Below are 15,495 nucleotides of genomic sequence, written 5' to 3'. Positions count from 1 at the left end.
TGAGACTAAGAGAAGCTAGAATTTCTGTTGTTTCCATCTGCAGGTGTTTTGAAGGGTCTCAATTCAGTGCCATGGGCTCATGTACAAGTTAGAGTGAACAACCCAAAGAGATAACCCTGCAAGATTTTAACACTGAGTACATGGTGCAGGCAAAATTCAGGAAAGGGACAATGACTTTCACAAGAGCATATAGTTTAGATGGAAGAGGCAGAGGTGGTACTTGAGGAAGACCATGCAAATTCAACACTTTTTTTTAAACTCCATACAATGCTTCTATCACACACTGATAAAGGCAGAAACTATGTGAAATCGTGGCTTGCACATAATTACTTCCAGAAATTCTCAATCTGAAGGACATTTTCTATTCTAAAGCCTTATCTTTTTGTCTAACCAAATGTTGTATTCATAAACATTAGAAGCTCAAACTTTAACTTCCCATAGCCCATCACTCCCCAAATTACTGTTTGAAAAAATGTGGCTAAATCAATTTCCCCCCAAATTAAGTTTACTACAATATCAACTCTTTATTTACTCTCCCAGGAAGAAAAGAAAGAATTAAATACTTAAAAATATATCATTGTAACATTTTTCCAGAGAAAGTATCTTTTCCTTGGTTCCTTCTTCCACTTTACAAGTAATGCCTTTTGTCTACCAGCTTATTCTAGTCTAATAGTTCAAGAAAGCACCTGAAAAATTACACAAAAATGACTTAAGACAGAGACAAACAGTTTGATTCTAGTACTCCAAAGGGTCTCCACATTCACAGTGGAAGTTTGGGACTCTATGAGATCAAAGCCCTTTTAAAGATTCTTCCAGAAAACTGATCTAAGGCTAGCCAATTTGAGGATGATGTCAATATTCTGAATACCATCAAAGCCAGAGTATTTCCTTTCCCTTTTTTTAAACGAAATAACTTATTTCCTCTTAAAGTGTAATCATTGGTTTCAAAGTCTGTACTTCGTTTCTTTTCAATAGTTTAGTAAAATGAGTGTCTATGGAAAGCAAGCTCAAACTACATTATTGTTACAGATTAGAAAATTGAATCCATCATAGCTTAATAGAAAGAGAATGGAACAGGGAGTCAGGAAATTTGTTTCTATTCCTGTCCTTGCAACTACACAGTGTAATGGAAATGAACCTGGCTTTGACATAATGTAGACGTGGGTTCAAATCTTGACTTACCAGTTACTAGCTATGTTGCCTTGGGCAAGTCATTTATTTTCTCTCTGCCTTGGCTTCCTAATATGCAAAAAAGGGGTAATAAAATTACACTGTACAATTGTTGTAAGAGTTAGAGGTAATTCATGTGTGTGTGTGTGTGTGTGTGTGTGTGTGTGAGGCTTAGGACAATTTTGAGTTTAGTGATAAGTTTTATAGTTAATGACAGCTGGTCCTGAATTCTTATGTTATTACAATGATGTAGTTGTATTATTAGATAATTTCAAAGATACAAGAAAAGTCAAGATCTCTTGGACATTGTCCTTATCAAAAGATTTTAAGCTTACTCAGGATATAATGAGACCCCCAACACATTATGAAGTGAAATTAAAAAGTCAAGACACAAGTCTTCTTTCTAATTTTTTTATGTTCTAAACCGCAATACCTAAAACAAATCAAAGCATTTGCTTTTTCCGAGGTCAGACGAGATTGAGTGCGTTCAGGGTGGTATGGCCGTAGACAAAGCATTTGCTTTTTAAAACCTGTCAAAGTCATTGCAAGATTTCAGCCAGCATTGATTTCTCAGCTTTTTCTGTAAAAAGTATCTTCTAAATATTGACTTACTAGTATTAATTTTTTATTTTTTATCTGATCTGTCAGATCATATGAAATGAGTCCCGACAATATACTCTATCACTGATCGTAAGAAAATTTAGCACCTCACAGTAGACTGGTGACTATGTAACGTGCTCTGATGAACCTCAAATCTAGCCCAAATGGATATAATTCCCAGGAGTGGAAGTGGTATGAGGGTAGAACAAAAGAACCTAGAGATTACTGTAGCTCTGAAGAATCTCTGCTATGAGGAAAGGCTGAGGAGTTGGTTTCCTTCTTACTGGAAAAGTGCTCCTCACTGCCACCCAGGACATCCTGAAATGATGAATAAGAGGTTTGGAACTGAGAGCCTCTTCTATGAGGAGAGGGAGCCAAAAGAAGATTCAAGGAGCACCCACAATAGTAGAAGGATACTCAGCTACCCATTGGCATCATGACTCTTTCTCCATTTCATTTCAGGAATGTTTTATATCCAGAGGTGATTCATTGCATACTCTGTTAATCACTCCATGTTTCTGAAAACCACAAAATGCAACTCAAGTGAATGGGATTGAGATTTTAGAAAATTGGGGTTTGGGTCATCAGAGTGCTTTTTGTGTGTGGTTCTGAAAAATGTTTCTTCTTTATTGTTATTTTACAATATTGCATGACTTTCTCTTCCATGTACATGACCGAAAACAATTCTACTGATTGAGAACACTGTGGTTGGGTCAAAAGGTTGCTGGTAATAAGAATGACACCTAAGGTTAAAGCGCATAGCCTGGCAAAAGCCTGTCAGGGAAAGCAGGGTCAGCAATATTCTCATCAGAGAAATCAGAGTTGAATGTCAAAGGCATTAAAGATATGGGATATCATGTAAGCCCCTTTGGCACCTGCCTCCACTCCTGACTCCCCTGACAGCTGTTGCACCTTGAAAGGAGAATGGATCTTGTACATTTTATTATATCCAATGTAAACTACCCATTTTCTGTTTTTTTCCTTAGCTCTTTGTGAGCTCTTGACATATCTCCACATTCTTTCATCTCCTCACTGCACAAGTGCCCTTCCTTTTTTTTCTGTTTGAAGATTTTATTTGAATTCTAGTTAGTTAACATATAGTGTAATATCAGTGTCAGGAGTAAGATTCAGTGATTTATCATTTACATACAACACCCAGTGCTCATCCCAACAAGTGCCCTCCTTAATGCCCATCACCCATTTAGCCCACCCCTGCTAACCTCCCCTCTTGTAACCCTGAGTTTATTCTCTATAGTTAAGAAGTTAAGAGTCTCTTATTGTTTGCGTCCCACTTACTTTTCCCCTCTCCCCTATGTTCATCTGTTTTGTATCTTAAATCCAATGTATGAGTGCAATTATATGGTAGTTTTCTTTCTCTGAGTGCCTTATTTCACTTAGCATAATACACACTAGTTCCATCCATGTCATTGCAAATGGCAAGAGTTCATTCTTTTTGATGGCTGAGTAATATTCCATTATGTACACCATATCTTTTTTTTTTACGATTATATTTATTTATTTGACACAGAGAGAGAGACAGAGAGAGAGAGCACATGCACAAGCATGGGGAGCAGTAGGCAGAGAGAGATAAAGAAGCAGGTTCCTCACTGAGCATAGAGGGGCTCTGTCCCAGGACCCTGGAATCATGATCTGCACTAAAGGCAGTGGCTTAGCCAACTGAGCCAACTAGGCACCCCATTCCACATCTTCTTTATCCATTCATCAGGTGATTAACAATTAGGCTGTTTCCATTATTTGGCTATTGTTGGTAATGCTGCTGTGTCCCCTCCAATCAGTACTTTTGTATCCCAAGTGCCTTTCCTATAAGTTGTCCTGCAGTCCTTGGAGAAATCAAGGGGTACCTCTGTCCTTTTTTCTTTTTGCGTTCCTCAGCATGTAATCTCCAGCCAGGTGCTTCTCTGCAGCCCACTGCTGGCTTCCAGGCTTTGCCTGGGATTTTGGCTTGTTCTCACATAGTGATTTTCCCTCATTTTTGGACTTGCTCTGCTCTTCTTGCTTTACCACAAATGGAGTTAGATTATAAGAAGTACAAACTTTATGATTCAGAACATGTACAAAGTGACCCAGAATCTGAACTCATATCAAGCATACTGACACCGAGGGAAGAGATGAGAAACTATAAAAGTAAACAAGGTTTTGTAGACCAGTAGCATTACTGAACACAAAGGTTATTCCCAAAATCCGAAGTTACCAGACTATTGTTCAAATCTTCTCTTTTTCTATGTAGAGATATCCTTCATGATCAAAGAAGTTTAAACTTAAAGTTTAAGATCACCTTCTGCATCTTTCAAAACAATCTGCCATTATTAGCTCTCTTATCTGCCTATGCAATAATGTGAGGTAGCAAAGTAGGTATTATCCTTTTCTTACCTGCCCCAAATGGTACCACAAATGAGATACAGAACAGGTACTAGTGTAGAAAGTAATCCCACCCTTGTCACTCTCTCACCTTGTACACCCAATGTGGCTAACCCAGAGCCTTTCAGGGGGTTCAGAGAGAATCCAGACATTATGGTGCTATAAATTAGGGAGAGCATGCTACTGCTAATGTAGTTTGTTCTCCTAATTCCTTCTGTCTCATGTTCATACAAATGCGCGCGCACACACACACACACACACCCATATACCCATAATGACTAAGGCAAAAAGAAATGTGTTGTGATCGTGACTGAAAAGTGTATGTCCTAACAGATCTTAGAAGATAAAATAATTTATTTTCTTAACTCTTAATTTCCTTTCCTATAATTCTTTTTGTTCCCCCAATAATTTAGCGTGTCTGTATTCTTTTTTTCTTTTTTTGAAAGACACTAACTGGAAAACAGCCTTTACACACCTTCCTATTTTGCACTGTTCTGTTAACAGCCAACTTTATTCCCTCTCTGAGAATTCCTTTCTGTTTGTCTGCAAAAGCTAAGAAACTACAGAGATAAGCATCTCTTTTTATCGAAGAACAAAATGGGATGGGCACTGTTGGATCACAGACCCTGCTATTTATAGATATAATTGTTGCTTTTATTAGATTAGGATTAAAAAAAACAAGAAAGTTTCAATACCTAATTTTAAATTGCATTAAGTTTTATGTTTTGGTTTATATTTGGTTCTTAAATATAATATCCTTACATGTTATGCTACAGGAACTCTGTTCTGTGACTTCACACTGCCCATCACCTGGAAATTCAGTATATTCCAAAGTCTCCTAGGATTCACTCTGAGTACAGAAAACAGAAGTTTGTGGAGCTACAGTCCTTGAAAAAAAATCACAGTGAATTAACTTTGAAGTAGTTAGTATGAGCAATTTTGATGAAAGAATACTGCATATTTTATGTGTGAAATATTTATATGTTTGTGTATACAGTAAGCAAGAATAAAATTGTTATATTTATAAGCAAAATATGGAAAAGATAATTTATGTGCTTTTGAGTTATATATCTTTATAAAACCATTTGCAAAGAAATAAAAAATTTGCTGGCATTTATTATGCACTTATTGATAGGTATAACAATAAAACTAAAGGGTAACTATTTCATTCTGTTTTACAGGCAAAGAAGTTGAGGTTTTGTGAAATACTTTAACTTTTCCAAGGTCATACAGCCTGTACGTAATAGTCTTTGCAACTGATAACCATCATACAAATAAAGGCAAACTCCAAAGCCCATGCCCTTAAATACCACACACTGCAGAGACCACATTACCTACATCTGTAATTAACTCAGCTCAGACACTCCACTGTTATGGTCTCAATTGTGTCCTTCCAAAATTCATATTTTGAAGTCTTAACACCCAGTACCTCAGAATAGGTCCTTTAAAGAGGTGATTTGGAGATAGGTCCTTTAAAGGGGTGATTACATTAAAATAAGGCCATTAGGGTTGGGCCCTGCCCCAAACTGACTGGTGTCCTTATAAGAAGAAGAAATTTGAACACACAGAGAAATACCAGTGAGGTGTCTGCACAGTGACTTACACCAAACCACCTGGCTTGTAGGTGGTTAAGCTGAGATTCCTACCTAGGTCTTAAGATTTAAATTTCATTTAATCATGTAACATAATGATTGTATCGTGCCACAATCTTGATTCATTAGACAGGAAAAGGCAAGAAAGGAATGAATAGAAACCATATAGTTCTCAAGTATGGGGCCAAATTCCTAAAATGTGACTTAAAAAGTTGAAAATGTAAGTCCAAAGTGAGGTGTTACGGTATTCCAACAGATTCCATAATACTCCCCACATGAATACAATGAATACTGACTAAATGCCTACATTTGCTGGCACTGTTTGAGAGCCTCATGCTAAATTTGTGAATAAAAAAGACATGATGAATCTTTAAGAGATTATAAAAATATATATATTATATATACATATAAAAAAAGACATGAATGTTTAAGAGATTACAATCTAGTGGAAGAGGTGGAAAATGATCATACAAATCATTGTTCAGTCAGATCTGTGAAATTGTTTTTATTTTGTATTTATTAAAGATTTTATTTATTTTAGAGAGAGAGAAAGGATGAGTAAGGGGAAAGCAGAGGGGAAGGGAAAGAGAGAGGGAGAGAGAATCTAACGCAGACTCTGTGCTGAGTGTGGAACCTGATGCAGAGCCCAATCTCATGACCACGAGATCATGACCTGAGCTGAAACAAGTCAGCTCAACTGACTGAGCCACCCAGATGCCCCAGTGTGAAAGTATTTTTTAAAAAGCTATCCATGGAGTAAAGCTAACATATAACACAGGTTTTAAACTCTGGAGGGGGATTTCCTGATGAAATCAGGCTCAATTTAAAAAAATGAACTGGGATTAAAAAGATATATAAGCTCACCTATCTGAAAAATTCAGTTAATCAGAATGAATCATTCCTTTAATAATTATGAGAATCAAAGTTTTGATCTAGTAATTTCTTCTGACATTTTCAGTTTTAACTATATCTCTGGTTAGTTATCTCACACAGAGGCAGGAGTTGAAATTAAAATTGAATATGGGAATGATTTTGAATTTGGTGGGTTTTTGTTTTATTTTGAGTGATATCTCCAACATGACATGAATACATTCCAAATCCTTACTAAAAAACTGATTTAGTTAAGAAAATATTTTCCCTTAAGAGTAATTTTACTACTTAGGGCACCTGGGTGGCTCAGTGGGTTAAAACCTCTGCCTTTGGCTCAGGTCATGATCTCGGGGTCCTGGGATTGAGCCCCGCATCGGGCTCTCTGCTAATCGGGGCATCTGCCCCCCCTCTTTCTGCCTGCCTCTCTGCCTACTTGTGATCTCTGTCTGTCAAATAAATAAATACAATCTTTTAAAACATAAAATAAAAAGTAATTTTACTATTTCAAGGAGCTGTAAATAGTGGACTTTACTTGTCAACCACATAAGCAACCTTGGAAAATGCAGTAACTAGCTTTAGTCTACAGTATAAGGTAGGGGTTATTTTTTTTCTCACACATAGAAAATGCTACTTATGTTTCTTTAGCTCCCTTGGTCTCCCCAACTCTAAGCTATGTATCTGCATCTCAGGGAGACTGGTAGTCTCCACCTGTGTTTTCTCCCTATGTGTAGCTTACTTGTTATTTTTTCCCTCTCCCAGGGATCACTGACCTGCACTATTTGATGTCCCATGTCAGAAAACTATGTCATTTCTCTGTGTTTTTTTCATTGTTTCAGGTAGGAGGAAATATCTTTTCCTTGTTACTCTGTTGTAACCAGAAGCATAAATCTTATTTTGTTTTTAAATGATATTTATTTCTCTCTTTCCATGCATTTGGTGTCCTTCTGTTCCCTTTACTTCTTTCTGAATATATGCCTCTCTATTGTATGTTACTCAAGGGTTAGAAAAGAAGGAGAGGGGTGCCTGACTGGCTCTGTCAGTAGAGCATGTGATTCTTAATCTTGGGGTCATGAGTTCGAGCTGCACGTTGAGCACAGAGATTATTTTTAAAAATTTTAAAAAATTAAAAAAAAAAAAAAAAAAGAAAAGAAGGGAAAAAACACCCAGAGTACAAAGGATTCCAGACAAAATGAAGTAAAATGTTTCAGGATTTTCCCAAGCCATCTACAGGTGGAGCCAATGTCTGGATAGAGAAGATCAGTTCTCCAAAATGTACCATAGACTAGTGATTTTTTTTGAAATATGAGACTTAGGGCATTTAGGCCTCAGCAAACAATGATAAGAGTATCATCCATTTGACAGCATTGTTGAGCAGACTGAGACGATTATGTGAAAAACCTAAAGCAACTATTATACTGGGAACAGTGCAAATCATATTGTGAAGACTACCTGAGAGCCCGAAGGACATAAAATTTGAAGTTAAGTGTTCAGCTTTGCAGTGATACTACTTGGGTTCAAAAATTGGCTTTTTGGATGTGTGACCAGTGACAATTTACCTCAACTCTGTCTCAATTTCTTTACCACTAAACTGAGAATTTTAACAGTAACTGCCATGAGGATTACAGGAAGTAATTCATAGTAAAGACTTAAAATGATACCTCATATATGGAGAGTGCAGTGTTAGATGTTATTAGAAATGTCTTATTATTAGCCTTTTGACAATATTGAATTAGGGATCACAGTGGTGAAATCCAATTCTGGGTCTTTCAAAGTATTGAATGTTGTATGGGAAGTGTCAAAATCCAGTGTCTAATTTTAGGGGCACAAATTAACAATGTCCAGGGTAGAAGAGTCATTTCCTTATCAGCACCCCTTCCTTTGGACAGCTGATTGCACTCCAGGTGGTGAGGCCTTTGGAAGGAACTGGGTCATCCTCTATGAACAATAGCCATACGTGGCTAGATGGATTGACAGGTTATTTGAGACATGAAAAAGTGACTCCTTTTCAAATAGGTCAGAAAACCAAATGGCTCATTCTAACCTCTTCAATTTTCAAATATTTTCCCCCTTTAAAAGAGAGGAAATGTCTCTTCACCTACCTGAAAATGGGGGTTGGGGAACTGCCTTTTCCTACTGTTGGGAGTCCCTCTTAGACCTCTAACTCATTAGCAAGTTCATGAATATAGTCAAATAGTATCTAATGAAGAATTAGGAAGTTTGCATTTTAATTCCAGTCCTCACTTTAGCTGAAGAAAGACTGTGAACATGGATTAATTTCCTAAATTACTGATGAGGTGTGAAGCACAATGGAAAATAGACAATGGGGGCAAAAAGAGGGTAGACCAGTTAATTTTTACTAATCAAGTGAATCAACAAATGTAATAAAAATACTGCCTTCACACAGAGCATTTTTAAGATTGTGAAACTACTCTGTAAAGATACTGTAAGAGTGGATACATGTTATTACATTTTAGTCCAAAACCACACAATCTACACCACCAAGAGTGAACCCTAAAGTGGGGCACCTGGGTGGCTCAGTCAGTTAAGCATCTGACTTTTGATTTTGGCTCAGTTCATGATTTCAGGGCCCTGGCATTGAGCCCTTCTTCAGGTTCTGTGTTCATCGGGAAGCCTGCTTGGGATTCTCTCTCCCTCTTCTCCCTGCTTCTCCCCCTACCCATGCTCTCTCTCTCAAATAAATAAATAAATCTTTAAGAAAAATAGTGAACCTTAAAATAAACTATGGACTCTGGGTGATAATGATATGTCAGGACAGGTTCATCAATTGTAATGAATGCATCACTCTGGTGAGGATGTTCGTAACAGGGGAGGCCATGCATGTGTGAGGACAGGAGGAATATGGAAACCTTTGTACTTCCATTAGTTTTGCTCTGAATCTAAAACATCTCTAAAAAATAAAGTCTAATAAATAAAAATTTTTTAAAAATATTGTCTTCAAAGTCAGCATAACCTGGAATGTTAACAGCATTCAGTAGATAGTGAAGTAACTGATGACCCTTTTGATTAAAACATTCTATCATTGGGGCACCTGGGTGGCTCAGTCGTTAAGCGTCTGCCTTCGGCTCAGGTCATGATCCTGGGGTCCTGGGATCGAGCCCCACATTGGGCTTCCTGCTCGGGGGGAAGCCTGCTTCTCCCTCTCCCACTCCTCCTGCTGTGTTCCCTCTCTTGCTGTGTCTCTCTCTGTCAAATAAATAAATACAATCTTTAAAAAAAAAAAATTCTATCATTAAGTGACTTAGAGAACCACAGTGAAAAAAGCACAAGATTTGGAATAAAAAAACTAGGTCCCATAACTTATCTGTGTGATTTTAAACAAGTTTATTTCTATCACTGAGCCCATTTTCTCATTTAAAACATACAAATAGGGGCGCCTGGGTGGCTCAGCAGGTTAAAGCCTCTGCCTTCGGCTCGGGTCGTGATCCCAGGGTCCTGGGATCGAGCCCCGTGTCGGGCTTTCCACTCAGCGGGGAGCCTGCTTCCTCCTCTCTCTCTCTCTCTCTCTGCCTATATGTGACCTCTATCTATCAAATAAATAAATAAAATCTTAAAAATAAAACCATACAAATAATATTGCTATCTACAGATTAGTTTTGTCATGAAGATAAAATTAATAAGAGTGGAAGTAGTCCATAAACTCTGAAGAGCTAAGCAGCTCGCTGCTCTTCTTGATCCATACTGGTATTGTGCGCCTCAAGCTGCCTCAACCCTTGTCTCGATCATATTCATTTACAAGGCTAACTCATTACATCTAAAATCTTTTAAAAAGGGGGAGTAGGGAATAAGGAAAGGAAGAGCTTTTTTTTTTTTTTGCCCTTAGATTAATTAATATATGCAATTTTAACTAAAGCTAGTTCTTAAAAAATATAATTTGTTGTCATCTGGGTGTGGTTGTATAGTAAGATGCCACTGCTCTGAGGGTGCCTGGCAGTGGCACCAGGCCAAATCCACTGTGGGTGTGGAGACATCTAGAATAATAAAGTATCACTCCACCCAGCTGTCCGTCACCTAATTAACTGGTGTGTTCTGAAAACAACTCTTCGGAGTCACAGTAATCTCTCATCTTAAAGTTGTGATGCAATGGAAAATGGCAGCCTACTTACAGCGGAAATGCAGAATATCCTCCAACGTTTGTTTTCTGGGAAGAGAGGCAAATGGAGAGAACTGGGCCCCATAATTCCCATGGAAGTTCACTCTTGATTCTTTGCCCACTTGCTTGTATAACCCAAAGTGCTTAGCCCTAGGCCTCCTCTCTAGGATGAAAATAAAATGAATATTGTAAGGCAAAACAGATGCCTTTGGCAGAACACACTTCTCCCTTCCATTTCTTATACAATTAAATAGTGAAGGTAGCTATAGCAATGAGCATTGTTAGAAAAGAAAAAAAGAAAGAGGGGAAACCTGTTAGGTTTGGCTTGACAAGAAAATACTCAGCCCTCTTGAATGTACAGTCCTTGAGAGAATTCAGTATCTAAAGAATCAGGTGAATATTTATGAATGGTCACAAACTAATCATAGTCTTTGATTGGGAATGGGTCTTAGTGTATTCCAGTATATTCAAATATCTTCATTTTATCATTAAGGCCGATGGGCGAAGCTAGATTCAAGGACAGACAGAGAGTGGCGGAGTTAAAACTCATTCCATCCTGACCTCCAGCCTCATGTGCTTTCTCCCACACCACTTTTTCAATCACCTTCTCGTGCTTGATTTGGGGATTGACTCTTCATCACCCTGTATTTTGGGAATAAGCTGAGACTCATTTCATATGCAATTTTGTGTAATGGATTTGAACTCCAGGTTACATTTTTATTAGGTTTACTCTATCTTACCTGGAGGCAATTTTGTCTCCCCTTGTCTCCGAACCAGGGGACATTCAGCAATGTCTGGAGACATTTTTAGTTGTTACAATTAAGGATATTCTAAGGCACTAATGGATAGTGGCCAGGGATGCTGTTAAATATACTGCAATGCACAGGACAGCACCTCCCACTCCCAGCAAAGAATTATCCAGTCCAAAACGCCATAGAGATGTTCAGAAACCCTGCTCTATACTTCTTAACCAGTATTAGTTTCAAAGTTTTATTAAGTATCTTAGTGATTAGACAGTTGGTTCTGGAACAAGGGATTCTGCTGTGACACACAGAGGGTATAAGGGTACCGTCAGAAAAGCCAAGTAATATTTATTTATTCGTGACTTACTATATTAACCAGTTTCTCATTTCTGATTTTTAAAAATTTTATCTTTCCCCGAGTGCAGAAGTATATGTGGAGGAAAAGTGATATTGTAGATTTTAATTAGGATGTAATAAAAGCTGAATGAAAATAATGATACAATTAGAATAGGATATTGGAACCAGATTATAAAAGGCACAGGGACGCCTGGGTGGCTCAGTTGGTTAAGCAGCTGCCTTCGGCTCAGGTCATGATCCCAGCGTCCTGGGATCAAGTCCCGCATTGGGCTCCTTGCTTGGCAGGGAGCCTGCTTCTCCCTCTGCCTCTGCCTGCCATTCTGTCCGCCTGTACTCGCTCTCTCTCCCTCTCTCTCTGACAAATAAATAAATAAAATCTTTAAAAAAAAATAAATAAAAGGCACAATACCCAAATCTTGAGTTCGTTCTGCTTTATTTCTCATGGCTTTTTGTACCTGGTATTTTTTTTTTAAGATTTTATTTATTTATTTGACAGAGAGAAATCACAAGTAGGCAGAGAGGCAGGCAGAGACAGAGGGGTAAGCAGGCTCCCTGCTGAGCAGGGAGTCCAATGCGGGGCTCGATTCCAGGTCCCTGAGATCATAATCCAACCCTAAGGCAGAGGCTTAACCCACTGAGCCACCTGGTGCCCCTCTACCTGGTATTTTTAAATAGAAAATATTTTCTTTATAGGAACTCTGTGGCTGGATTAATCTTCTATTAAAATAAACATCTTGATTAACAATTCTGCTCTGAATATTTGCAGAGTATACACCAACATTGACATGCAAACTGAACAGCAATTTAATATAGCTCTATTAGTCAGAGAATATAATCAGTGGGAATGGTTATCACGTACATATAATCAGGAAGGAAATATTAAAAACTTGGCCAAAGATGGGGTGCCTGAATGGCTCAGTTGGTTAAGCATCTGTCTTTGGCTGGGGTCATGATCCCAGGACCTGGGGACTGAACCCCACAATGGCCTCCCTGTTCAGAAGGGAATCTGCTTCACCCTTTCCCCCTGCCCCTCCCAATACCCCCTGTGAGTGCTACTTCTCAAATAAATAAATAAAATCTTAAAAAAAAAAAACTTGGCCAAAGTTAACACAAATGACATTTAAAAATGAAACTGGCTAAACGATTTTACTGAAAATGAGGCAAGCTTTATGAATAATATTTTGAAAAAAGTAAAATGAAAAATTATCAGTTATTTAAAAAGAACACTTTAAGTTTGTGGTTTTAAATGTACCCACATATTTATATATCTGTATCGAGTGGTACCTGTCACTATCTATCCAGACATTCAGTGGTGATAACATCTACTATGACGAATACAATAACAGATTTGTACTGCTAAGAAAAAGTTGCCATGTGCTAGTTTTCTTTAACAGTGCTGATATCAGGGGTGCCTGGGTGTCAGTCAGTCAAGCATCTGCCTTCAGCTCAGGTCATGATTTCAGGGTCCGGGGATCAAGCTCTATCTGGATCCCTGTGTCAGGCTCCCTGCTCAGCAGAGAGAGTAGTCTGCTTCTCCCTCTGCTCCCCTACCTCCCCTCCTCCTCTCTTGTTCAAATAAGTAAATAAAGTATTTTAAAAAAAAACAATGCTGACTTTTTCTCATTGTGTATTTTTTCCTGCTTGGTTGAAGATTATTTAACTATAAAGTTGAGGGTCCATATTTGGGCTCTCTACTCTGTTCCACTGGTCTATGTGTCTGTTTTTGTGCCAGTACCATGCTGTCTTGGTGATCACAGCTTTGTAGTAAAGCTTAAAATCAGGCAACATGATGCCCCAGTTTTGTTTTTCTTTTTCAACACTTCCTTAGCAGGAAAAATATACAATGGAAAAAAGACAGTCTCTTCAATAAATGCTGCTGGGAAAACTGGACAGCTATGTATAGAAGAATGAAACTCGACCATTCTCTTACACCACACACAAAGATAAACTTGAAATGGATTAAAGACCTCAACATGAGGCAGGAATCTATTAAAATCCTAGAGGAGAACACAGGCAGTAACCTCTTCTACATCAGCCACAGCAACATCTTTCAAGATAAGTCTCCAAAGTCAAAGGAAACAAAACAAAAATGAACTTTCAGGACTTCATCAAGATCAAAAGCTTCTGCACAGCAAAGGAAATAGTCAAAAAACAAAGAGGCAACTGACGGAATGGGAGAAGATATTCGCAAATGATATTACAGACAAAGGGCTGATATCCAAGATCTATAAAGAACTCAAACTCAACACACAAAACAGATAAGCACATCAAAAAATGAGCAGAAGACATGAACAGACACAAGAAGACATACAAATGCCTAACAGACACATCATCATTAGCCATCAGGGAGATTCAAATCAAAACCACATTGAGATACCACCTTTCACCAGTTAGAATGGCCAAAATTAACAAGACAGTAAGCAACAAGTGTTGGAGAGGATGTGGAGAAAGGGGAACCCTCTTACACTGTTGGTGGGAATGCAAGTTGGTGTAGCCACTTTGGAAAACAGTGTGGAAACTCCTTAAGAAATTAAAAGTAGAGCTTCCCTATGACCCTGCAATTGCACTACTGGGTATTTACCCCAAAGATACAGATGTAGTGAAAAGAAGGGCCATCTGTACCCCAATGTTCATAGCAGCAATGGCCACAGTCACCAAACTGTGGAAAGAACCAAGATGCCCTTCAATGGACGAATGGATAAAGAAGATATGGTCCATATATACTGTGGTGTATTATGCCTCCATCAGAAAGGATGAATATCCAACTTTTGTATCAACATGGACAGGACTGGAAGAGATTATGCTAAGTGAAATAAGTCAAGCAGAGAGAGTCAATTATCATATGGTTTCACTTACTTGTGGAGCATAAGGAATAACATGGAGGACAATGCAAGATGGAGAGGAGAAGTGAGTTGGGGGAAACCAGAAGGGGACACAAACCATAAGAGACTGTGGACTCTGAGAAACAAACTGAGGTTTTTGGAGGGGAGGAGGGTGGTGGGTTGGGTGAGCCTAGTGGTGGGAATTATGGAGGGCACGTACTGCATGGAGCACTGGGTGTGGTGCATAAACAATGAATTCTGGAACACTGAAAAGAAATAAAAAATTAAAAAATAAACCACTGCTGATACCACAATGATAATATCTTGTATAGGAGAAACATTGAAGTGGAAATCTAGAGACCAAAACTACAATCGTGGCTATTAATTATGTCATTTGGCCTTGGACAAACTGTATTTTCCTCTTGGAAAAGAGATTATCCATTTATGCCATACTGAGAATAGACCAAAATCTTCTAGTTTCAAATAATGACAATAATAGTAATTTTGTCTTCCATGATGTCAGACCTGTCTACGAAAAATTGCCCCATCCAATTTCTTTGAAGAAAAAGAAATTCTAGGATGTTCTTCAGAATGGAGAGGCATGACTACTAAAGTGGAGAGAAGTGGACAAAGGTGGAGAGGATCCTTTATTTGAACTGATTTTGGTTGTGAACCAAAGCCCTTCCAGGGTCCTTCTTTCTTTTTCTTTCCTTTTCTTATTTGCTAGAAACTATATAACATGAGGTTTTACCCTTTTAAGACATTTTAAATGTCTTGTATTGTATGTCAATATTGTTCACTATAAGCACAATGTTGTATAGCAGATCTCTAGGACTTTTTCATCTTGCATG

General features: G+C 38.1%; 1 protein-coding gene across 1 annotated transcript in view; it reads right to left on the bottom strand.

Moving 5' to 3' along the window:
* SPINK5 (serine peptidase inhibitor Kazal type 5) overlaps positions 1–11,526 on the bottom strand; it is a 92,076-nt gene extending 80,550 nt beyond the window's left edge. The window contains exon 1 of the mRNA XM_059416367.1: positions 11,463–11,526. Within this exon, the coding sequence (XP_059272350.1) occupies positions 11,463–11,526 (64 nt within the window). The remainder of the gene's footprint in view (positions 1–11,462) is intronic.
* Positions 11,527–15,495: the final 3,969 nt, after the last annotated feature.

Source organism: Mustela nigripes, chromosome 12 (genome assembly GCF_022355385.1).
Source record: "Mustela nigripes isolate SB6536 chromosome 12, MUSNIG.SB6536, whole genome shotgun sequence".
Lineage (NCBI taxonomy): Eukaryota > Metazoa > Chordata > Mammalia > Carnivora > Mustelidae > Mustela > Mustela nigripes.
This window is presented reverse-complemented; position numbering and strand designations above follow the sequence as displayed.